Here is a 27,570-nt window from a genome sequence, read left to right as displayed (position 1 = left end):
TTCAGAAGATAACCCAACGATTAACATAGCTCTATTTGATGAATTTATTATTAAAATATTGATGTATTTGTTAATCATGCAGCAACGAATGACAATTGCTATTTTCACTTGGAAACATATCTTACTCAAGTTTTCAAATGAAAACCGATAATATCAAACCTGAAACTTCTAATTGATATCGCATAGCTCTAACTAATAATCCACGGGAAAGCTCTAAAATTAAACATGAAAATAATCTGTGGTGAGTACATAGCATGATCGCCTTGAGACAAAATTATTTTTTTTTTAAAAAAGCTTTAAATTGTCCATAAAACTGAAAAAATTGATTTTTGAGAATCTTGAAATTTTTGGAAAAAATTGACTTTTGATTCTTTTAATTTTTTTTATATTCGGATTTTTTTCAAATTCTGAACTTTTTTGCGCTGCATAGCTGTTTTGGAAACGATCGAAGCGCGTAAGCGTCGCGTCGCAGTCTAACGGGTAAACATTAGTACGGAACACCTAAGAATGTTAAATAAAATTTGGTATTATTAAAATCTCTATAAAATATCTGATAATTTGATGTGCATATGTTTAATCATCATTTTCAACGGCGTTTTTTTTTAATTTTTTTCATTGAATGTCTTTAACCGCTGGACCTGCCACCCAAAAATTGGAACAGTTTTTTGTTTAGTCAATACAAATAAAATTTTATTTGAATTATTCAAATCGAGCATCCAATCTTTCAAAAACTTGGATACCATTTTTGACTCTTTTTGTGTCGTATCTTCAAAACGGCTAGACCTTCGTTTGCCAAAAACTAATCAGCACGTCTACTTATCAATACGAGTGGAATGCATAAATATATACAATTTTCATTTACATTTTTTTGCGATTACTGTAACTTATTCTACGGAAAGTTAAAAAAAAGTTTTTAATTAACATTATTCTACAGAATGGTAAAAATATTAGAGTATTATTGCATTAATTCAATTTGACGAATATCCTACAGAATGTACAATTTATATTTTACCATTTTAAACTAAATGTTTCAGTTCATGATATGACAATTATATAACATCATCATAACAAGCATTGATGATTTTGATATTTAAATGCAAATCATTAGTATCATTTTGTGACCAAGTTTTGTAATCAATATTAATGCTAATACCAAAGTATGTTTCCAATTAAACAAGGCTTATTGACAACAGCAGTGAAACAAACTAAACGTTAATTACATATAAATTGCGTTAAATCACATCTACCGAATCTATTAATATTATTTTCAAATGTTGGACTCCACGTGGCATAGTGGTTAAAACTATGGACTTCCATTAGAAATTCCAATTTTGGTACCTGCCTCGGGTTTGATATCAAGCAGTAGTGACATAGGTTTTGGAAATATAGATAGCAATGGGAAAATAGTCCTTCCTGGTAATTGTTGCATCAATGAAAATATTCAACAGAAATTGTAATAATAAATTCATCACATAGAGGTAAAACAACTGTTCGAGTTGCCATCTATAAAAAAGTTACGTCGTTTACTAAGCCAGCACAATAGCTCATAAAACTCGTTAGGTTCTAATTGTTAGTAAATATAATAGAAAAATGTGAATGTTGAGATAAATAAAAACTAATTGAAAGTGGCATTTTGCCTTAAGGAAACTTCCTGATAGATGTAATAATTGACCTAATCAATTGAATTTGGGATTTAGATATTTAGATAAAGTTTACAACTGTTTATATCGAAAATCAATTAAATCTAAATATTGCAATTTCCAATTGAATTTTGTCAAACACAATTATAATATCTGTAAATATATTTATCATATTGCACAGACACGTGCTTGTACGTCTTAAATTTGTAGGCTACTATTCTAAATTTTAATTAATTTATATAATTCAACCAATTTTTGTAGAACTCTATCGCAATGTTAAATTTCATGAAAAACGTTGAAACATTTTTTTAAAGAACCTTGATAAATTATTTTGTGAAATAAAATAAGCACCTGCTATAAGAAAATACTGGTACGATTGCATATCATATACATAGTTCTAAATTTTATTTAATGATTTAAATGATTGGTAACATTTTTTACAAAACAAGAAGTTTTGTAGACTGTTCATATACCTTTTTGCTAATTCCAAATTGACTTGATTGACTTATCACATCACAAAAGCGACTTTTGACACAAACTTTGACTATAATATTTTGATTTGATGATTTTTTAAAATTAAACTACTTGTCGTTGGGCCGTAATATTTCAGTATGTTCTATAAGACCGTGATATAAATTATATAAATCTATTATATAAAAATAAGTCGGGTTTTCCTTCCTGACGATATGACTCCAGAACGCATGAAACGATTCCGACGATTTTGCATTCGTTGGAAAGGTCTCGGACTCCATGAGGATTATAGCAAAAAAAATTGAAGAAATATTTCAACAGAAAAAGCGGAAAACTTGAAAATTGAAAATTTTTTGTTTGACTGCTACTCATTTGTTCGACAGCTACTCATTGTTTTCTGCTCAGTTAATTTCATGTGACAAACCGGCATTGTGTTCACTGTGAAATTGTGCAAAACAAGTGAAAAAATAAGTTATTCGTTTCCTAAAATTTCAATTGGAAACCATCAAATCAATCACGTCTATTGTGCAAATTTTTATTCAATTTCTACATCAAGCTATTTTTTTCTTCGTCTTTTAATCACCGAACGATATTATGTAACCAAATGTTACATAAAATGAAACTATCTGGTGGTGAAACGGAATTGGCCCGATTTGCTAGTTATAATATAAAATTAGCCAATCGGATTTTTTATGAAAACAAAGTTCTCTTTAGGCAAGTTAAATATTGTTATTTAGTTCTATATCTAAAACCATTCCTTGTTGCTACAAAAAATATTACGTGCAGGGAAAATTATTAGTGAGTAATTTTATACAGAATTTCTCTATTTACCTAGAATTAATAGCTTTCAAGTTTTTTTTTGTATAAAATACAACTTTATATCATACGCTTGCATATTACGTGAACCAGAACTTCGATTTTTTATATAAAAACCCATTCTTAATAACCAGTACTAACAAGATTTTATGTCCCACTGAAAACTTGGAAAACTTTGTTCGAGCCCAGTGAGAAAACTTTTGCATTTTATCATGAAACTATTCTATTATTAACGTGGATATAATTTAAAAAGTAATCTATTTAGTTAGCATTGTTCGAACTCAATAATATTTTTGTTTTGTGTATATCTCCTAGCAGATGGACTGAAGTGAATTAAATGCGTCGGCTGCCAAAAACTTGATATATATCTGCATTGGATTTACATCGTATTGTGTTGATTCAGCAATGTTTCAAAGGAAACAACAATACAAAATGCATGCATGTAATGTCCACATTTGTTTCTGTTCTCGTTGCAAATATTTGCATCGTATGCAGTGCTATTTGCGAACGTCTGTAAAACGTAGCATCTGCTCAATATCCATGTTGGATCAAGTGCAGCAGTATTTTATAACACTCAAAATTTATTATTTGTGCAGTCCGAGTTTTGTTCGACGTGGATTTAAAGAAATGATAAAATTCAGAATAAATATTTACAGATACTGTAAGTTAAATGCGATAGTTACATTCAAATTTGGGCTGTCAACGGATAGTTATTATTCTTGCACCATTATTTTTTTTTTTTTTTTGAACAGCAATAAGAAACCTAATAGTTCCATCAGCTGTTGTGCTGATTTTGACTTAATACTAGTCTGTTTAACAGATGGCAACCCAAACAGTTGTCACATATCTGTATGACAAATTATTATTACAATTTCGGTAATAGGGCGAGTATGGTGCAGCAATGCTGGGTGAGCGCTATTTTCACTCGGAAACATATTGCTATCTATATTCCCATGTGAAAATCGTTGCCACTGTTGCCTGACAACAGGCTGCTCGAAGTAGGTATCGAACCCGGGACTTCTGAAACAAGTCCCGTCGCTCTTAACTGCTTACCTACGGGCGAGCCCTAGCACCATTAGTAACGTGTCAATGTGTCATAAATTTTAGCTTGATGTGCACTATATAGTTTGATACAAGAAATAAACTAGTGGTGTATGACATCGTGCCTTAAAGCAATTTTAAAAAAAAAATTGAAAAAATTAGATTTTTGAGAAAATTTAAATTTTTGGAAATAAAAAGAATTTTTGGAAAAAATGTTTTTTTTATTTTGAAATATTTTGAAAAATTTTGAACGATTTTCAAAGCACTGCTTTAGCTGCATAAAGAAGAAATATTAAAGCGCGGAAGCGCCGCGTCGCCGTTTGACGAAAAAAGGACATTACGGTACCCATAGAAAAGTAAAGAAAATTGATACACATTATTAAAATCTCCATAAAATATCTTATAATCTTTATCAAGTGAATTATTGAAATCGATTGATCCATGTTTTCGAAATCGTCGACCAAATATTGTATCCGCACATACATACATACACACACATACATCCATTTCTTCTAATGTTGTTCTGATGTTGACAAAGTTCAGAAACTTTTGAAACGTAAATATATATAAAAGTTTTCATTTTCGATGTTTTTGCGATTACTATAACTATAACCCTATGGAAAGTTAACTAGTGTGTATTTAGTAGACTATCTATTTGTTTTTACTTGTATATTTGATCAGCGATCAGAACTTGAGGGTCCTATAATCTGTTGTGGGGTATTCCATGGCGTAACGGTTAAGCGCGCCGCTTTGTGTAGCCAGGATTGCAAATTCAAGCACCTGCTTTTGACAACCTGATATCGTGAAGTAGCGATGTCGATTTTTATTTTAGAATATATCAAAAATATGTTTCCAATTGAAAATAGTTCATTTTGGGTAATGCGGTGTGCAATGGCAATGAGGAATCTCTCTCTATTCTTTCCTGAATCGAGTTGGAGTTTAACGCAGCTGACGAACCTGTCCTAGGGCAGTACTACCCATTATTAATCTATTTTCTAAATGCTAACCCAAACAGTTGTTTCTATCTCTATGTGATAATTTTCCTTATTATTACAATTTTTTTAATACTGATAAATTTAATTTATTGATGCAGCAATGTTAAATAAGGTCTATTTTAATTCGAAAACATTATTCAATCTATTTTCGCAAGTAAAAGTCACTACTACTTCACATTAGGCTGGCCGAGGCGGGCATCAAATATGGGACCTTTGAATGAAATCCTTTATTAGATATAATGAATAAATATAAAGAAAATATTCACAGATTTTGTCAATCACATGTTATAATAACTGAAACCTCGATTTTTATTTTGGAACAACAATCGGATGATTAAAGTTGTAAATCATTGTATTTTTCATTATTCTCTCCCGGACTATGAACTTGTTTCTAAATTCTTGACTAATAAAAATATTCATGTGTAACCAACCAACCATTTTTAACCAACTTTAGATTATTTGAGAAAATAAATACATAAAATTTGTAATACAAATGAACGTTCTTTGAAAGGTTGAAAATTATTTTAAATTCAGAACTTAATTTTGAAAAATATGTTTGTTTGGAACCATTTTTTTTTTTGACGGTATTATTCTGGATGTGCAAACATGAAATAGAAAATCTACCAATTGGGAGAATAAGCCAAGAAAAAAAATTTAATATTGCAAAAATAATAATTAATAAATCCTAATTTCAAACCTGATTATTACCTGTTATAAAGTTCTTAGATCTGCGAGAAAATTGCGCTTTCATATTTGATGAAACGTTTCTAAGCAAATAAAACTTCAACATCAATAAAAGTTGACTCAACGTCTAAAAATCATCAAAACTACACTTGGAATTGGCTACACGTGTAGACAGTATTTTAATCTAAATTCTAATATTTTATACATGATAGAGATTAATATATAAACATTTTCCTGCGAGATTATTTTGCAGCAAATCCAATCTAAATAGGAATGAGAAATTTCAAATAAAATGTGGTATTTGCACATGGCTAATCTAGCACACATATGATAAAAAATAAAAAAATAGGAGTGGTGAATTAGCTCAGAAATCTGCGCAGGTGCTTGTCATATTATTTGAACAAATATATGTCTATGAGTATAAAAAATATTATGTATGTTTGCGGAACAAATTCTTTTAAATCAAATATTTACGTTGTGCCAGATTTTTTTCTGATATAGTTTTAAAATTCACGAATTTAAAAAATAACAAAACCAAAAGTAAAACAAATGACTAATAATAGCTAAAGAAAAGTAACACAGCCATTTCGAATTAAAATATTAATAATAAAACAAATTACAAACAAATTAAGACTCGATATTCATGAAAATTAGACTTCTGATGTGTACCCAACATCTATACAAATGATTTTATTTATAGAGAAAATTCATATAAAAAGTTTGAATTTTTGAAACCCATGAAAGAAAGTTAGAGAAAATAAAAAAAAAATTGACAAAATGATTAAAATATAAAATGTTTAGTCATTCTATATGATTATGTCTATTTCAGTTTATAATTATGTAGCTTCAAGACAAAAACTAAATTTGAAGTCTTACTTTTAGTAGTGGCGATACTCTTAGATAGAGAAATGTATGTATCTTCATACATAAAATATTAATATTTTGATTCAGTCTGTATTGGTAATGATAAAGTAATTTATTTATTTATAAAATCAAGAAAAATATTCTAATCAACATTTTAATATAATATAATATAATTATATAATATAATATAATATAATAATATAAGTGCAATATAAAAACTTCTTATAGATCACGTCCTTGTGAGTAGATGTATTTTTGGTCCAAAGAATATGAAAATATTTGCTATTTTTATTATAATGTGCATAATTTAAACAATTTTTTTTTTGTTTCAAGCTCATTTTTACAAATCCTGGCTTACAATTATTTGCATACATACTAATTTATGGTCAAATTTCAACCCTATATCATACTTTAAATATTCTTTATATAAATAAATTTATGGTGTTGGCCATAAAATAATAGAAAAAATGTACATTTTTAAATAAAATAATATTTTGATTTCAAAAAATACTTTACAATATTTTTGGCAAAGTTGTCTAGAATCAAAATACTGCAACTGATAAAAAAAAACTGAACAAAATCAAAAATGTTTATTAGACGTATATATTTACATCAAATTATCATTCATTTTATACATATTTTATTTATAAGTGTAAATTTTGTTTACACTTCTAAGGGTTCTGTGTCAAAATTTATTGGTTAGATTGCAACGCGACGCGGCGCTTACGCGCTTCGATGTTTGGACTCTAAAACAAGTACGCAGCGCAATTGCATTGAAACCAAAAATCTAAATTTTCAAAAAAATTCAGAATATAAGAAATGTCCAATTTTTTCACAATTCCCGAAAATCTATTTGTTTTCAACGTTTTCATAAAAGCTTTAATTAAAATTTAATTTTTGTATGGAAAGTTCCAGCAATTTGCCTTAAGACGGGAAGACATAGGAACTATTAGATAAATAAGTCAAATCGTATATGATTATGTAGAATTCTTACTTTTGGTTTTATCTGCACCTATTCCTTCAAGGAACAAAAGCAAATTTGTTGAAGTTGTGGAGTAACCAGTAACCAGACGTTCGGGAAAATAAAAAAAAACTGATATCATTATTTATTTAGATCTTCATAAAACAATAACTTGTGTACTTAAATGGTTATATATCAGCAAGAGATCGTCATCTTTTCATTTCAGCTAAGAAGTTTGATCTATATAAATTTGTATATACCTAATCTATATACCTAATAAGCATAGAGATTCTGGTGTTCACCAATTTTGGTATTATACTTGAAGCTTTAGGGCTTAGGGGCCAGCATTTTGGTAAATGTTATGGTAACGCTTTATTATGGGTCTATCTTCGTATAAATTAGTACTTACAAACTGTCAGAAAACTATGTATTTGCTGTGCGATCAGGCGTTCTACACATAAAACCTAGATTTACGTATGGGTTATCAATTAGACATCAGAAAAATGCACTTCTGATAAAATCGTTATTTGACGTTTGTGTGTTTTGTAGTTTATGTTTTATGTATCAAACGCCTGATTCGCACAGCAAATATATAGCTGTTTGACAGTTATTAATACCAATTCATACGAAGATGGACCCATAACAAAGAGTTACCATAACACTTCTATTTCATAAGATAACTGATGGCCCTTTAGTTATGAATAACTTTGAGGACTATAAGTAACACAAAGTTTTACATAAAATTATTGATTGTATTTTATATATTTCTATTATATCAGTTATCTTTTCAAATAAGTGTAGTTCGATTTAATCATGAACCGACAACTTATTAGCTCGTCATAACCGCTGTTTGGTGGGCTTTGTACGGACCCACCTATATATTCTATTTTAATAGAAGCAAACGCAGCGGTGCACGAAGTCATTAAAAGTTTATTACAATAAACATTGATGTTTATGCAAGAAATACATTTTAATGAGTTGTAACGCAACTCCACATGTGTGAAATAACAAAGGTTTGGCTGCTACGATCTTGCATGCATGTGTGAGTTGCAGTGAAATTGAACACCAAATTTTACATACCGATTATAAAATAGTTTTTGATTATTCGGGTGAGCGATTTACAATATCTTGGGCCGATTTTGCCATCAAATAGACCATTGTTATGCCTATATTACGTTAAAGTTTTCATACAAAATGGAACTAAATACTGTTAAAATGTCAAGTATTTGCTGTGCGATCAGACGTTTTACAGATAAAATTCAACTTCACTCATATGTTATCAAGCCACATCTCAAAGATCCAGTTATGATAACATTATATTTTAACTCGAGGTTTTAAGCCATTCTGAATCGAATGAGACCAAATTTGGAAGAAGTATATGTGTGTGTGTGTCAACAGTTTTTTTTTACCTTATGTCGACGTTTTCAAAAATTTAAAAGCCATTCGATGTGGGGCTATTGTTTGTCAGCTTTGCGGACGATCGGCCAAGCCGTTTTTTTATAAAAAGCAGAAAAGAAAAAAATGTTTTGTCGCTGAATAAATTTCGAAAAGTCAATTCGAAAGATATTGGTTGGGAATCGACCTGATTAGTTTTTGGTAAAGATTCGCTGGCACAATTTTTTGTAATTAGCTGTTGAAACATTTTTTTCGACGATATTTACGATTTTTTTGACAATAAATACCATGGTCTTTTAGGTCATACTGAATTATTACGGCCCTACGACAAGTAGCTTAATTTCGAAAATCCATCAAAGTTTTTTAGCGTTTGTCAAAATTAGACGTATTATCCACGTTTTCTGAAAGACGCCTAACCCGATTTCAAAAATTTAAAAGCCATTCGATGTATCTTGATAAGGACTATCGTTTCTCAGTTATGTGCGACGATCGGCCAAGCCGTTTCTTTGTAATTTGCAATAAGGTAAAACTTTTCGTTTACGTTTTAGCTCACAATCCTGAATTGATTTTAAAAAGTCAAAATTTGTTAGAATGACATTGGTTGGGAGTGGTACTGATTAGTTTTAGGTAATAATCGACGTTTTCTATTGAAAAAAGAATTTTGCCGATTTTTATGAAACTCTTTTTGACAATAGATACCATAGTCTTATAGACCATACTAGAAAATTAGGGCCCTACAACAAGTAGTTTAGTTTTAAAAACTCATCAAAGTTTGAAAAATATTAGTAGCGTTTTCTTAACGTCTGTCAAAATTAGACCTTTCATCGACATTTTCTCAAAAACGTCTAAACTGATTAGAAAAATTAAAAAACCATTCTAAGTAACTTGATAAGAACTACCGTTTCTCACTTTTGAGCGACAATTGGCCGAGCCATTTCTTTCTAATTGGCAAAAAAGTGAAAAATTTGTTATTTATGTTTTAGTTAAAAACTCGGAATCAATTTTAAAAATTCAAAAACTATTCGGAAGATATTTGGGAATCGTGGTGAAATATAGTAATTTTTTTTCTTTGAAACTTCTTTTTATGTTGATAGATATTTTGATCCTAAAAAACATGCTAATATATTACGGCCCTACATCAAGTAGTTCATTTTTAAAAATTCATCAAAGCTTTAAAAAATACAGTCAAAATTTGTGTCAAAAGTCGCTTTTGTGATGTGATAAGTAAATCAAGTGGATTAGAAATGGTTTTGAAATTAGCAAAAAAATAAATGAACAGTCTACAAAACTTCTCTAGTTTTGTAAAAAAATTAAATCATTAAGTAATATCTAGAACTACGTGCATGATATATGTAATCTATCATGTAATTATTACACATATCGCGAATTTTTTGCAGCTTGCCTTAAGGCAAAATGTCACTTCAACGAGTTCGTTTTTTTTTCTGGAGTTTAATATATGAATTGTTTATTTCAAATAAAACGTATAAATGGATACAAATTTAATACAACACTAAACATAATTTTAAAAACTGACAATACAATATGTATATATTACAAACATAACTAGAATTTTCCCAACAATAAGTCAACTTAATTACACGTCGCCCCTCGAGCATCTTAGCTACCTGTTTAAGTAAAAAAAAGTTAAATAATATCTGTCATTTACGTTATTATAACATTAATTCGTTGTAGTTGGTCCTTTTGACATCCGCATCATATTTTATATTTCTTTCCGAGTAAATGTAAATCTGCCAAACGCAGACGAATGTCCCTAAATAGAACGGCTGCCGTCGCCACGAGGCACACAAAGGGTTGCGAATGACCGCCCTTTGCACAGTGGCTGTATCAGATTGTAATGGACCCATTACAGGGACAAAGAAACGTTCCAAGTATAAAAAGCTGAACATTAAATTTGAATCAGTTACCCTTTGCGAATTCTGTGTACAGCGTTTCTCCATTTATTCAGAGCTGCACTTTTGCGAGAGTCGCCTGATGAAGACATTATAGGACTTGCCCACAATTTACATTTTATTACTTCATGATGTGTGATTAGTCACTCCACTTCATTTTATTGCACACTGCACTAGTCGGTATTTTGAATAAAAATAAAATCACTTTGGTTTATCCAAGATCATCACAAATTAGATAGCCATCCTAAACCAGTCGTTGCTCCGCTGCTTCTTGCACCAGAATTTAGAAGACTTGAAAAATTATGGTCAATTATTTTGATCCAATAAATTGCATCGAATAGCAATTACTCACTGGGGTAACTATAATTATATTTAATTATAGCATATCAAAATAATTTATAGAATTCATTTATGTTCTGATGGTTATTAATAAAATAAGAAAAAAAAGAAAAACTTTGATTTATATACTGACTTCCAACAAATTGGACAGATTAACTTGTATCAACACTGCGGTCTTTCGATATATTTTTTTCAATTTATACATCATATCATATCAAATGTTTATTATGTCTACAATGTACACGGAAATGTTTGACGATATAAAGAAATTGTTATCAATTACAAATAAACAAGGATTTAATATTTATTTTTTTATCTTTTATGCAGAAATTAAAAATAAACATTAATGTAAGCTCACATTCGTATGATGGTTAATACTATTTGGCATATTCATAGCTTTTTTAATAATAAACATATAGAGTTACTAAGTAACAAATCTTTTCTATGAGCAAATTTTCATCTTTATCACTATACATAGTCATAAAGGTATATTTTCATTTTGATGTCTCAAAATTTAGTAACCTTTTTGCATTTATTAACTAATTATTGTGTCTAAAAATAAAAAAATATATAATATCAATTTAGGCAATCATTACTAACTAGGGCACGCAATACCGGTATACCGAAAAACTAGTATACCGTCTAATTTTTCGGCGGGTTTAATATCGGTATTTACTTTAAAAATATCGGTATTTTTGATATTGAAACATAAGTTTAACATAACTTTAAATCTCATAATCGCTTAAAAAAGCCGTCTCTTTAGATCGTTCAATTATATAAACAAGTGCCAATTATTATCTCTACTCGTCATTAAAGTTAACATTAAGAGCTAAAACTTTCAGAGATTTTTTTTATCAATTTGGAAGCATTTGAGCCCCATGGAGTATGGAAATTCGAAAACATCCATATTAAGGACGACCCTACATATACACATATACGCGTGTGTGTGTGTTATCTCAAAATTTTTAAGATATCTTTAAAAATATTAATTGTGGCTCCTAACATTGTATCTTCGGTATCTATGTTACACTTTACATCAATCTTACGATTTCCGAGTATTTAAATGCAAACATTCTTGCGCACTTTTTGACGATGAAGATTATTTTAAAATTTTATACTATGTTTTAAGTAAATATCTTTATTACTTTATTAATTATGTTCTATTTGCGTAGTAAAAGTAGTAAACTTAGGCAACAGTCGTTTCAAACCAATTATGAGGTCATAATTTAGTAATATTATACAATAATTTAGAAGAGTTATGTGTCATGTTTATGATGGTAGTTTGAAAATAATTATAAAATAAATAAACTTCTATTTTTAACTGACAATGAGTTTATTTTTATACTTGCTTTAAGTATTTATCCATTAGTGATACTTTAACATTAGTTGGTATTATAAGGACATTTGTATACGCTATTTCACATAAAATTATATATTATTATTTTGATGACATACTTCTAATCAATATATTAACTATTTATTATTATATTTAATTTGATATCCTATTTTTATTACAGTATCCTATTACAATTTTATTACTGACCCGTCGTTCTGATCGGTTTTAATACATTTCGGATATTGAGGAATATACATTTTGGTCAACAATATATAGTCTGGTCGACGTTTATAAATTGCACACAATTTTGTAAACATTCTGCTAATGACAAAAATTCTATCTTGGGCAAAATGCAAATACTATATATTATAATATTTTAAACAGGATATCGATCACTTATTAACTTTCCGTAGGGCAAGTTATAGTAATCGCAAAAAAGTCGAAAATGAAAATTTTTATATATCTTTACGTTTCAAACTTTTCTGAATATTTTGGCATACCTTAGAAAAAAAGGATGTATGTGTGTGTGTGTGCGTGTGTATGTGTGCGGATACAAATTTTCGTCGACGAATTCGGGAACACCAATCAACCGATTTGAATAATTCAAAAAACATTCGATTCGTATTGATAAGGAGACGTGCTAATTAGCTTTTGGCAAAGGCAGGTCTAACCGTTCCGAAGATACGGGGCAAAAAGTGCCAAAAATGGTTTTAAGAGAACAGAGCGTCCGATTTTAATAATTCAAAAAAAACATTTTACTTGTATTGACAAGATGAAGAATTGATCAAATTTTAATGAAGGCAGGTCTAGAGGTGTCGGAGATCTAATGAAAAAAGCAACTAGTGGGGCGCATGGCATCGAGCCTTAATGCCAAAGTTATATCCGGTCGGAGTCATATCCGTCTGGAGTTATATCAGGGCGGATACATATCCGGACGGAGTCATATCCGACGGGAGTCATCCGCCGGATATCCGAGTGGAGTCATATCCGGCCGGATATGACTCGCTCGGATATGACACCGGTCGAATATGGCTCCGGCCGGATATGGCTCCGGCCGGATATGGCTCCGGCCGGATATGGCTCCGGCCGGATATGACTCCGGCCGGATATGACTCTATAAATTTTTATTCTTCGAATGCTAAATTACGGTACGGGAAGTTCGAGCAATTTGCCTTAAGGCTCGATGCCATGCGCCCCACTAGTTCTAATAGTATAAAAATTTTATACTGCTAACACTTTCCGTTGCCAGACATATATATGCCAAGAAGTGCCAATATTTGTGTTTAAGTTTGGTATTTTTTTGATATTTGTGACCATTCATCTAAAATTATTTTCAATTTTTCAAATCAACCAAAAACCAATTATTATTAAGATGTATGATAATAATTGGTCTTTAATACCCTAATCAACCTTGAATGAGTTACCATCTAAGCCAAGGTTTGATGATATTATTGGTCTCAACAAACTACGTAAATATTAAAATTTTCTGCCGACTATCAACCAACATTTATGGAGAAGGAAGCATCATGTTGAATAATTAGCTCAAAAAAAAGTTTAAATCAATTATTGTTTATCTATTCCAAAGTCAATCAGAAAACGTCACTATACTAACTCTCCAATTTGTTTAAATAAATATCTAGCTAAATAAGTATCAATTATTTTGTCAATTGTAAGCCTTTTATAATAATATTTGTTTTCAGACATATCTATTCTCTGAAAATGTCAATAAAATTTATAACGAATCAATATCTTTTAAAAGATGTCTGAATCTAAAATATTTTGATTGAACATGGAAGCAAAAACATAATATCAGCCTTTTATACCAAAAGACTTGCTAACGTTGATGAAGCCATTTGGTAAAATATTAATTTTAACAAATTGTTTTGAAATTTTTAAAGTAGCGGTAAAATAATATTTAGATAGATGAATAGATATTTAGATAAAATAGACGAATTGTAGCTGGTATTTTGCAAACTATTTCAAAATAAGTCCAGATTTTTTACGTGATTTTCACAAAACAAAATTATTTAATTGCAAAAAGTGAATTGTTTCATAAACATGCATATCTAACAATGCAAATTCTACCAATTGGTTTCTACAACTTTGAAGTAAGTAGTAAAATAACGATTTTGGAGGTAGTACAGAAAAATTCTCAGAAGATGAGGATAACTTGCAAAAAAGAAGGATCGTGTTGGATAGCACTTGATCCATGACAAAAAAATCTTATAATTTATGTAATGTATATTACTTCTTACAATATTTATTATAAAATCACGATATGTAGCATGTTGTTTTAATTCTTGGAACGAAACCCCTCTTGTACTAGTTCTTTGTCTCGTATAACACGGATTCGCTAGTTTTTGGAACATAACTACCGTGTATGCGGGGGTTACTTGTATTCTATGTCTAGTTAGTAAATAAGTAACATTTAACTAACAGATGTCTCAGCGATAATATTAAAGTATGAACGACTATGAAGTTGGCCATGATATTGTAAAAATGTCTTATATGTTTTGTAGTTTCCAGTGTTTTCTAGAAGGCAGCCCAGTGGTTCATCATTATCCTTCTAATAAAATAATATTAGATATATTTCTGGCAGTAATATGAATATAGCAATATCTAAAGGGGTATTTAGACTCGATAATGTATTTTTGATCTAGAATCTCAAGTTGGCCGCGATGGGTATCGAACCCGAAACCGGAGGATGCTAAAACACGTTTTTACTACAGACCCGTGGCCAGCTCAATGAAGAGCTTTTAGAACAAAAATTATCATTATACTTTATTATCGATTTAGATAGAAGATTTATATTATACAAATCAATCGATGTTTTCAAATATTATCATATTATTATAATTGAAGATTATGACTACATTTCTTTATACACAAATTCAGTTCCACAAATATTTTTAATTCTGCAATTTAATAAATGAAAAACAAGTAAGTGTTAGGTTCATATATTTGAAAACGCTATACACAATTTCCATGCAGAGTATTTATGTTTCATCATTTTATCAATACCGTTGATTGATTGGCAATATAAACAAAACAAATCATATTTTAGTAAATTCATCCGCATCATTTCATCAGTGCGTAAACAATGATAGGATTTCATTCATAAACAATAGCAATTGATAAACGACATAAAAACTTTTTGATTGCTATATATTATATGAGATGTGTAAAAGAATTCTGTCAAAGGTTTTTGAACCGTCAGATTCGAATACTATTATAAATCGTTTATTCTCTTATATGAGCACGTGTCTGTGTATCAGTGAAGACAGAGGGCTAGCACCAACGCACCAACTAGTCCACGGGTTCGATCCCAACCTCGGCCAGTTCGATATGAAGCAGTATGGTATCAAGTTACTAAAATTTGACTAACGAAACGGTTGAACTTTTTTTGCCAGAGAAACTGATTCACAAGGATTAATTTGTCATTTATTTGTGAAAGGTATTTGTTGAAATAAAAAATTATAGCTAATGAGAAATTTGCTTTGTTTTCAAAAATATGATAAATCGTAAAAATAGGTAGAACGTATATAAAAATCTTAATAGATTCAACAGGTTATTAAAGAAAATGAGAAAGTAGGAAACCACTTATCTATCTACTTAATAAAGAAATGAATTACCTATTGCTGAATAAAAGATTAAAAAACGTTACAACGTAATCTGATGAAATGAAGTAAAAGTAAAAGAACTACTTGCAAAGATTTCTTACTAGAGAAATTTTTCTCATCGTTACATATTGATAAACTAGTGGGGCGCATGGCATCGTGCCTTAAGGCAAATAGCTGGAACTTTCCGTAACCAAAATTATTTTTTTGAAGAGGATTAACATTTTTGAAAAAAAATTACTCTGAAAAAATTAGATTTTAGAGAAACTATAAACTTTTGACAAAAATTTACTTTTTTTCGAAAAAAAAAGACAAAATTTATACTTATTGTTAAAAATCTTCATAAAATATCTGATAATTTGATGTGCATATGTCTAATGATCATTTTTGACCGCCAAATGCCCCATATCTTCGGAACGGCCAGATCTGCCTTCGCCCGAATTATTCAAATCGCTTCATGCGTGTTCCCGAAGTCGTCGACAAAAATTTGTATGCGCACACACACACACATACATTCATTTTTTCTAAGGTATGCCAAAACATTCAGAAACCTTTGAAACGTAAAATATAAAAAATTTCAATTTCGATTTTTCTGCAATTACTATAACTTGCCCTTCGGAAAGTTAATAATAATCTACTAGAACTTCAACATACTGATTGATTACATCGAACGATAATAAGAAGTATAAGTATTTGTTTTAATTTTTAATATAAACGAAAACTGGCATAATCGGTCAACATTGAATCATTCTGTATTATATCTATAATTATTAATTCTATGAAAAATTAATAATGTAATTAGAGGGACACTGTCTTTATTAAAGCCCACACCTTAAGATAAGATACATTTCTTTATATTATTTGAAATGCAATCAAAACTTAAGGGTCTTATAAGTTGCTATGATGATTTGACTCAACTAACTACGTCGATTTTTTAGATGACAACCCAAGCACTGGCATTGTATCTGATAAAATTTAGTATTACAATTTTTGTAAGAATGATGAATTGTTTATTGTTGCAGCAATGCCGGATCAGGGCAATTTTCACTGGAAAACATATTGCTATCTATATTTTCAAGTGAAAAACGATGTAGCTTGGCATCAGGATGCCGAGAAGGGTATCAAACGTAAGACCTATGATTGATATACCATAATTCTAGCCACTAATTACAGGGGTAATTATAGTGTTACTTATACGATTCCTTGACAGCATTGCTGTTTCAATAGCAAATTTTATAAAATCGATATATAATAGTGTTTAAATAAAGTTGTTTTTCTTGTGCGCCCAAACTGACCAGATTTAAGACCAGTTAGGGTTCATATGTAAAATATATATGTGCTTATCTAGTAACGTGCAATTGCAAATGAGATATAATGTACAAAAGTGAAAAAAATATTCCAATCTAAACTAATGAAACTAATTTTTGTCATATTGTGCTCAGTTTGTGCGTGAACATATTTCTTCCAAAAATTACCTTTTTCTCTTCATATTTTTCAATAGCATTCCTCGTAAATTGATGTAAAATGTAAAAACAATCGTTAAACTGAAGTCGTGGCTAATTTCGCGCTATGATATACGCATTAGAAGAACTAAACGTTCGTTTTTAAGGTTTGTATACTGCTCGAGCGACTAACAAGCAATAAAGTCAAAAATAAATAAGTCAGCAAACATAAGCCACCGCAAGTTCTAAGTTCGCACGCGATGGAATGGAAGCGTTGTGAATTTTTTCAGAACATTATATTATACATTCACTCGTTTCGTTTTTATTGACTTAATACCATTTGCTAACTAAAATTTGCACGCAATACGAAACATATTCAAAGGTATGACAACACGTTCTTGAATACATCACCTAATCAAAAGCTGCGAAATCGTACTTGAGTTAATACAATGGCGATAGTAATACTGAATAAATATATAAGTTAAATTAACTGAATAATATATAATTGATGAAAGAATGATATAAAAATAATTTAGAACTATGACTTAGTATAAATATAATTGATAAAAGCATGAGGCAAAACTGATTCAAAACAATTACTAATTATAGTGTAAATACTAAGGACTGAGAGTTGTTTATACTATAACAGCTTATTTATACTATATGATAGAACACTTCAATCAATAATTTGAATTTCCATATTAAGAAAAGAATTATTGTTAGTATTATATTATTATTAATTTAACATTTACATTTCATATTTTCAGAATTTTGAATGTTGAATTAATCAGACATTCTATCGAACCAACGGACTGGTGGCCCAATTTTCCGATTAACCCTCCGTCGGTCGGCGTGGTCTGGCCAGACTTTTTTCGACTTCAATTAAAAAAAAAAATACTTCTAGTAATCCTATCGACTTGAAATTTCTTGACTTTTCCTAAAGTTTCATTAGCTGTCGATCAATGAAAAAATCAGGACGAAAAAGTGTACAGAAGGATAATTATAAGGATATTAACTTTTTTATACTTCGAACGGTCGGAAAGGTCTGTCTAGACCACCCATACATTTTGTACGAAATATACGCTTTTTGATATATGTAAACCAGTATTTTGTCTTTTTTCATGGTATTTTCTATTCAAACTGCGTTGTTTATATTCTTTGCTATGTGTTGTAACATGAATGTTAGTATTTTCATGACGAGACTTCCTTGAAAACCTACCAAACTTATAGGTAATCGCAAACACTGAAAATCGGATGAGTAATGCACACATTCATTTCAAAGGCGCCGAAAAAGGATAAATATTGATTTAAAACAGAAAAATTAACAAAAAAAGCAACGATTTTTTTATATTTCTTGATTTTTTTATATAATCGTTAATACATAAGACACCAAAAACTCATTTATCCCATATAAATGCATGTAAAATGAATGGTGGTCCAGCCAGACCTTTCCGACCGTTCGAAGGTGAAAAAATATCCGACCGACGGAGGGTTAAATAGACTATAGTGTTGTGATATAAAAGGTATGTTATGGTCTTTTTTATCATATAAATTGGTACTAAAAACTGTCAAAATTCTATGTATCTTTCACATATAAAACCTAACAAAGTGTATGTGTTATAAATGCCATGAGAATGCAGTTATGTCAACATTATTTTTTGGGCGTTTATGCGTTTTAAAGTTTGGATTTTATATCTAAAATTCCTGACTGCCAAATGTCATGTTGACAGTTTTTACTACTATTCTATATGAAGAAAAAAGCGCAACAGAGTTGTTACGATCTATTTTATCGGAGAATTGCCTCTGAATCTAATACTTTTACTTTTACATTAACTATTTCTTGTTAATAGCAAATTTTGAATTAAAAATAATTTTGTCCATTTTTGTTACTCTGATAAAATTCGATAACTGTATTCGATTTCGACTTCTTCATTTCAAAGTTTTAAAATACTATTAACTTAAAATTTATCTTGCAAAAAAAGACAAAATTCAGAGACACATGGACCAACATTCGGCAAATATTGATGCAAGATTGACGATTAATTTATTATCATTGCTAAAAATATGCTATAATTCATACTTTGCTTTGCACTTTTAATTAAAGAACTTAAACAAAAATTTCAAAGTGATAGATTTAGATTTTTTTTTCATAATTATGTAAAATTAATGCTTATAACAGAAGTGTGATAATAATGAATATACTTATACAAATTATTATTAATAAGAAAAAAATTAATTTATAAAAAATAAAATAAAAAAGCAAACTAGTGATAACTCCTAAGTTAAAATAAAATTTATAACTTAAAAATATGAATGCAAATCTAAATATTAATTAATTGATTAATACGTATGTTACAGTTACAAACTCTATTACAAGTATTTCAAATCTATGACAGAAATAGATAAGATGGGGACTCCGCGTTTTATGACCAAAATTAAATTTTATGTCCGTATAAGCTAGTTTGTTTCAAACATAAATGTAAATAAGGCGTATTTGAATCTATAAAGAAAATGCAATATTTAAAAGAGTTATTTTTCATATTTGTTTTATTATTGAAATAAATTATTATTCTTATGATTTGATATTAAATATATTAATAATTATTTTTCGTTCATTGTGTTTGTTATTCATCATATTAGAAACTGACAAAAAGGGTTTTTTATAGTGATTTTGATTTTTGGCATTAATTTTAAGATAGTCCAAAGTTTCTATTGTAATAACATAAGTAAAATTCCATTTGTTTTAAAACTTAGCGACAAGTGAATCAAAATTTTGAGAATAACATTGTATTTGCTTACTTTGATCATAAATAAAAAATTTACAATAAAGATTTGATATATTTCATAAAATAAGTATTTACTTAGGAAGAAGAACCAAGAAACTTTGGTTGGAGTGCGGACTATGTTAGAGTAAATATTAGGAGCTAAAACTTTCTGAGAATTTTTTTGTATCAATTTGTAAGCATTGGAGCACCTGGAAGCAAGGAAATTCGAAAACATCCTTATTAAGGACCACCTTAACATATATATATATACGTATATATATATATATATATATATATATATATATATTATGGTTGTCCTAAATTTAGACCAATTTTTTTTAATTTTATTCACAGTAAGTTACAAAATTTTAAAAAACACGTAGTAAAAATATTGATAATTTCTCGGTTATGATCATAGTGAAATTACTGCAAATTATAAATATTAGACTTGAAAGTAATAGAAATAGCAAAAATAAGATTGCTGACTTGACAAAGCAGTAAGTTTGTAAGCTTAATAAGTTCGTTGTGTCATTGTAGAGTAATATAAATTGCAAACAATTAACTATGGTTATGATAAAAATAAGTATTTACTCAAATAAATTGAACGAAAAATTATTTAAAGAGCATAGTTTAAAAACTTGGCACGGAGAGTTTTCAAAATTTTTAAGTAAAAAGGGCTCAACATACGCTCTAGCAAATATGAAGATAACACAAAAAACATAGTTTAAAAATATAAAAGAGGACAGAAAATTTATATCTACCATATCAAGACTAAGACTCGGGCACACAAGAAGCAAATCCCGTCTTGCAAAAATAGGAATAATACAAAATCCCACGTGCCAGTGTGGTAAAGAACAAGAAACAATAGACCATATTTTTTGGAAATGTAAAATATACATGAAACAAAGAAAAACCATGTACAAAATATTACAGGAGAAAAGAATCGTGTTCTCTATAAACTCACAAGTGTTGATATCTTACAATAACGTTGACATATACAAAATTATGTATAAGTATATAACTAGTATTAACACTTTGGGGACGGCTGTCCACCTCAGTGGACAAACATACTCTGTGAGGCACAGGCTATTTTATAAACAATGACTCAGTTTGCATTGAAAAGTTGAATAAATTACATATAGCAGTGATAAACAGTATTGAATTTTGAAAATAATTTTAAGTTATTTTAGTAGTATTTTTAGCCTTTTTCTTTGTTATATGATCTTTTTTTTAATATTTAAAACGACCGAGCGCTTTTAAATATGGCAAAACGACTGGTGAATTTTGTGAATTAAGCAGTAGTGAAGATGAGTTTCAAATACACATTCATACAGACAAATTTTACGAAATTACGATGATAGTTGATAGATGATAGTGATGAATGTGATGATAATATTATCCAACCAACAAAAAGAAGAAGTTCGACAAATTAAATAAAGAGCGGAAAGACATTAGCGAATGTGTCGATTCTCCTTCAATAATCGAGTTTGACATCGAGACACCCCGACTACAAATACCAAGCAATATAAGACATCCAATAGATTATTTTACTTTATATTTTATAAATGAATTAGTAGACAATATAATAGAAAAAATAAACTATTATGGCAGCAAAAAAATGACCAAATATACTGACTAATCAGTGGCATATTCTAAATGCGAGTGAAAGAAAAAGGGATTGTATTGTCTGTTCTGATAGAAAAGCACCAGGAAAAAGGCGGCGAATAACATTTGATTGTAAAACATGTCAAAATCAACCAGCTATGCCCTTTGGAAATAGTTTTGAACGTCACCATTCTTTATAAAATGATCAAAAATAAATTAATATTATAGAAGTATGTCCTTCAATGACCACAAATTTTTATCAAACAAATTGCATAACCCGATCAAACAAATTGCACAACATACACAATAAAATCAAGTTTACAGCCGGTAAAGTAGATTGTTTTGAAATCGGTGCCGTCCCGAAAGTGTTAAGATTGATTTATAAGCTTTGAATTGTAAATAAATGTAGACAAATAATAAACTGACGAAATGATCGAAAGATTAAAAGCCATAAATAAATAAATTAAAAAAAACTATTACTTTTAGTTAGCACTACAAAAAAGGGTTTAAACTCCAGTAACAAAACTATTGCTCAGCAGTACGAAGTACAAGCAAAAACTGAACGTATCTAATTTTACAGCACATCACTACACTCGGTATTACCGTAAGCACACAATTATTGCACAAATTATTACACTGTATATTATTTTAAACGTCCGTCGACACTATCAATTAGTAATAATATTCTGTCAGAGTTCAGTATCGATACTGTCGCGTCGCACGCGAGCAAACTGAGGCCGAGGAGCCAACTTTCCGATCAGCTTGACTGCTACGCCCGATTGGCGCTGAATGAAACACATTTCTCATAAACGGCTTATGTTAAGGAGAAGTCAGTTGTGAGTTCTGATGTCTTGGCGATCACATGGGAACGAACAGATCGTCGCATCCGGAAAGCCAACTGACGAGGAGGAAGGGACGCACGGTTTACGATCAGATCAGTTTTCTTTTTGATGGAGACAGGAAAATTAAGTTGATTCTAGTTGGGTACTTTAATCTGAACCTTATACACGAGATTTTTAACTTCCCGAAGGAGAAGTTTATGTCTTCATCAAAAAATCCGATTCGCTAATTTTATGTTTTCTTGGCGTTGGAAGCCATTCTGAATCGAATGAGACTAAATTTGGAAAAAGTATGTGTGTGTGTGTGTGTGTGAACAGATTTTTTGCCGTAAATCGACGTTTTAACGCCTAAACCAATATCAGGAATTTAAAAGACATTTGATGTATCTCAATGAGGACTATCGTTTGTCAGTTTTATGCGACGATCTGCCGAGCCGTTTCTTTGTAATATGGAAGTGTTAAACTTTTCGGCCACATTTAAGCTCATACTACCGAATCTATTTCAAAGAATCAAAAACGGTTAAAAAAATATTAGTTGGGAATGATACTGATTAGTTTTAGGTGAAAATCTACTGAGCTGTTTTCTTGTAATTACTGGTGAAAAAAAAATTTAAGCCGATTTTTATGAAACTTTTTTTGGCGATATATATCATGGTTTTATAGAAATTACTGAAATATTATGGCCTTACGACAAGTAGTTTAATTTTAAAAATTCATCAAAGTTTGAGAAAATAAGTTATTTTTATTTTTTTAAGGATAGACGTTTGTTAAAATTATAATTAGACGAATTACTTGGTCTTAATGAACATACTAAACCATTAAAGTCCTACGGAAACTGATTCAATTACAAAAATTTTTGATTTTTGAAAATTTGTTTTTAGAAAATACTCCGAGTTAATATGTTCGTTCGTTTTCAATTATGTGTAAAAAAATAAATCGGATTAATTTTAATCACTCATAAATTAATTTATTTTTTATTGATTATGCCGATTATTTACACATATCAAAAAGTTCATGTAACTTGCCTCAAGGCAAAATACCAATACCCCTAGTGGGGTATTATTGTCATATACGATTATCTTTGAATCTACCACCAATACTTGTATTGCTATTCCAATAGCGCGTGGTTGATTTGAGCAGATAGTTTGGTTACAAAACTTTTTTTTGACTACCCACATAGTAAATTATAGTAATCGCAAAAAATCAAAAATGAAAATTTTCAAACATCTTTACTTTTCAGAGGCTTCTGAACATTTTGACATACCTTACAAAAAAATGAATGTATGTGTGTGTGTGCGCGCGTATGTGTGTGTATGTGCGGATACAATTGTTCTTCGACGATTGCGAGAACACGAATCAACCGATTTGAATGCTTGAAAAATCATTCGATTTTTGTTGATAAGAAGACATGCTGATTAGTTCTTATCCAAGGCAGGTTCAGCCGTTTCGAAAATACGGGGCAAAAAGTGCAAAAATGGTAATTTAGTTTTTAAGATAACGGAGCGCACGAATCAACCGATTTGAATGGTTAAAAAAAACATTCAATTGCTATTGATAGGGAGATGTGCTGCTTAGTTTTGGCAAAGGCAGTTCAGCCATTTCGAAGATACAGAGCTAAAAATAGAAGTTTTTGAGAGAATTAAGCGTCAGATTTGAATGATTCAAAAAACTTTCTGCTTGTTTTAACAAAATAATTGCTTTTGGAAAAACAATCGTTTTAATTTTTTTTTCGTTTTTTTTTATTTTTTTATATATCAAAAATAGTTCAGATTTTAGTTTTAATTCTGACTAAAGTTCTAATATACTTTAAACAAATAATTTCAACTTTGCAATTCAGTTTATATAATTCTTATATTAATATTAATATTAATAATAATCTATTTGAAAATATTTAATATACCTCGAACATTTCGTTACAGTACGGGAAGTTCCAGCAATTTGCCTTAAGGCACAATGCCATACATCTCTAGTTGTTTATAAATTTCCGTTTAAAAGGCTTTTTTATAATTTTAGCAAAACTCCAGAACGTCGAATATATATGTTGAAATAAAAACATTTTCATAAAATTGTGCAAGGTGCTTTTTTATTCGGAGATCATACTCGCTGAATATTAGATTTCCCAGAAAAATATAAGTAGTGTATGTGTATATAATAATTCAAGGACTTAATGTAATTGGATACTATGACCTACTTCAATACAAAGATTTTTCTTAAATCTCTCTAATCATTGATCAAAAAGGATAGGTATTAGGTATTACTAATTGCCAAAACCCACAGTATATACTATTATAAACTATCAAATAAGGATTAGGGATTAAATAATAGAAAAGATGTAATAAGTGCATTTTCATAATTAATATATAGTAGTTTATTAAGACAAGGAGAGTTGTAAATATATCATAATAAGATGCAGTTTTTGTGAAATTGTTGGGTGATTAAATTTTTTTAAGTGGCATAAATCTAAACAAATGAAAAAAAATGATAAAGATAATAATATCAAAACGTACAAAAAATAAATCTCAAAATATTTAGTTGAATTTATTACAATTTTATCATTACCAGCAATAATTGCCAAAATATAGTTTTCTATCTACGAGGTGAAGTGCATATACGATTTTATTACAGATTTTTAATATTGAGTAGATTTAAACCAAACATTAATAAACATAACTCAACGTTAAATTAGTCAGGATTTTATTTTGTCATTGTGGCTTTTAGTTCTCCAGAATTTGGAATATCTTAAAATATTTTGTTTAAAAAATAATAGGGCCCACTGGCTCGTATAGCAGTGTCAATTCTGCAAAAAAACACCGCCGTAGCCAAAGGGTTGAAAAGAATGTATATTTAAACCAAAAATATGCAAATAATTTCTTTTAATAAATTGAAGTTCAAAACTATGTAATAGTTATTTATTACCAATGGCCTTATTAAAGCTATCATCGTAGACAATATTGAAAATATGTTTCAACCTGTATAATTTTCGTACTCGAATTATGAATATTGTCGTAGAAACTGTTACCTAAAATATTTACGAATGTCTATTACATATTACAAGAGCAGCTACTACGTAAATCTTTAGGTACGTCATTGAATGCGTCAATGAAAATTGAGTCTATAATCGTTTTGATAAATCAATGATACACATCATATTCAAATGTACGAAGCAATCTATTATTTACATGATTTATTCCACTTTTGTACACCTATTTTAATGTTTAATACTATAATTTTCAATCAATGGAAGGAGAATTGCGTGTTTTTATTGCAGAGATATAAATAATTGATGAAATTTACATTATCCATAATTTAAGCAAATTAAGCTTTATTTAGAAAAAACTATTTTAATCGCAAAAAATCGAAGATGAAAATTGTTTAATATCTTTAGATTTTATTGAAATAAAAAATTTACGTATTGATCGGGTTTCGGAGTAAATGATTCACCCCGTGCTATGTAATATGGATTAGCAACCACTGGTTTCCTGTTCGATACCCAACCCGGTCAGCTTGATATCAAACAGTTCCTTTGAGTTCCTTTGCCTCCCTTGTTTATCATCAAACAGTAGTGATATACAAATTTTACTTAAGTTTATACATCTAAAATGTAATGTCAAGTGCCTTTTGCAGGCACTGCTGAAAAAATAATTAAGTGAAAAATACTAATTAAATTTTATCATAACTAGAAAGGAAAACTACAAGTGTGCCTTCTGATCTCCACCGTTAAATTAAACAATGCAATTTCTAAATGTGTTCATATAATAATAACCAGATCCAAAGAGAAATATAAAATGATAAATCTGACTATGAAAGTAAAATTTTGATCTTTTTTCTATAATATTAGAAATGTAAACATTTTATATTAATTTTAGTTTTAGAACTTATTTATGCAATTGTTATAATATGTAGCTTATTCCCGCCAAACTTAAATAAAAATCTAGTTTAAGATTATTTCTAAGTCTATTATTTTAAAGTGCCTATCATTTAGAGTGTTTTTTAATATAAATTTATTTTGCAAACAAACCATGTACTTAGTTTATATATTTTCAATTTCACAATTATCTAAAGAACTGTATATCACTCTATACTATTCAACATTTAAAATTAAATTGAATAAATTAAATAGTTTAAATAAATTCTTCTCTTTGTATAGTTCATTCAGTAAAAATGATTTCTCTTTTTTCGAAATCTGAAACATAATAAAATTATGTGTTCTAAAAGCTCCACATTCGAACATTTTTGATTCTATCATATTTATTACAGATGTTCCAGAAAATATCCATGATTATCATCTTACTATATTCATGTAGTTTTAAATAAAGTTTCTACTTTCAACCCTATTTTAGTAAAACCATGGTTCTTTTTTTAACAAAATCAATAAAACCTTGATAGAATTTTCACTTAAATATTGATGATATTTGCCAATGCTTCTGCCATCTCTTCAATGCCTCTATTTTCCATGATTTTCATTAGAAATAAGTAATTTAAACATAGCATTTTTATAGAATTTTGAATTTTTTTGTAATTTCCAATATTTCTCATAATTTCTAATATTTGAAAAACCTTCAAAAATATTTATTCGATTTTTTTTATTAAAATCTTAACTGTACTCATAATAATTTCATATTTGTTTTCAATTTACCTCAGAACATAGTCATGTCTGAAAAGAATAAATACAGAAAATTACTTCAAATCATAATCATGTCTAAAAAGAATAAATGCAAAAAATTACTTCAAATCATAATAATGTCTAAAAAGAATAAAATTCACCATGGATAAAAAGTAGCATAATTGCACACTCTATAAGTTAATGATCTAATTGGTCCAAGGATAGTTCATCAATCTAAAACCATTTT

At 29.2% G+C, this 27,570-nt stretch overlaps 1 protein-coding gene across 2 annotated transcripts in view; it reads right to left on the bottom strand.

Moving 5' to 3' along the window:
• The window catches only part of LOC113376713 (regulator of G-protein signaling rgs-2), a 215,807-nt gene that overhangs the window by 56,972 nt on the left and 131,265 nt on the right, over positions 1-27,570 (bottom strand). Inside the window, exon 1 of one of the 2 annotated variants that reach the window (XM_026616734.1) lies at positions 10,793-10,877. The exons of the other annotated variant lie outside the window; for it this stretch is intronic. Within the exon in view, the coding sequence (XP_026472519.1) occupies positions 10,793-10,869 (77 nt within the window). The 5' untranslated portion in view covers positions 10,870-10,877. Of the gene's footprint in view, positions 1-10,792; positions 10,878-27,570 lie in introns of those variants that run through there. 2 annotated transcript variants of the gene reach the window in all.

The sequence above is a fragment of the Ctenocephalides felis genome, unplaced genomic scaffold, assembly GCF_003426905.1.
Source record: "Ctenocephalides felis isolate EL2017-DRISC unplaced genomic scaffold, ASM342690v1 CF-g0.4_SCAFFOLD_01886, whole genome shotgun sequence".
Lineage (NCBI taxonomy): Eukaryota > Metazoa > Arthropoda > Insecta > Siphonaptera > Pulicidae > Ctenocephalides > Ctenocephalides felis.
The sequence above is the reverse complement of the archived record's forward strand: the minus strand, read 5'-3'. Positions and strand labels throughout refer to the sequence as shown.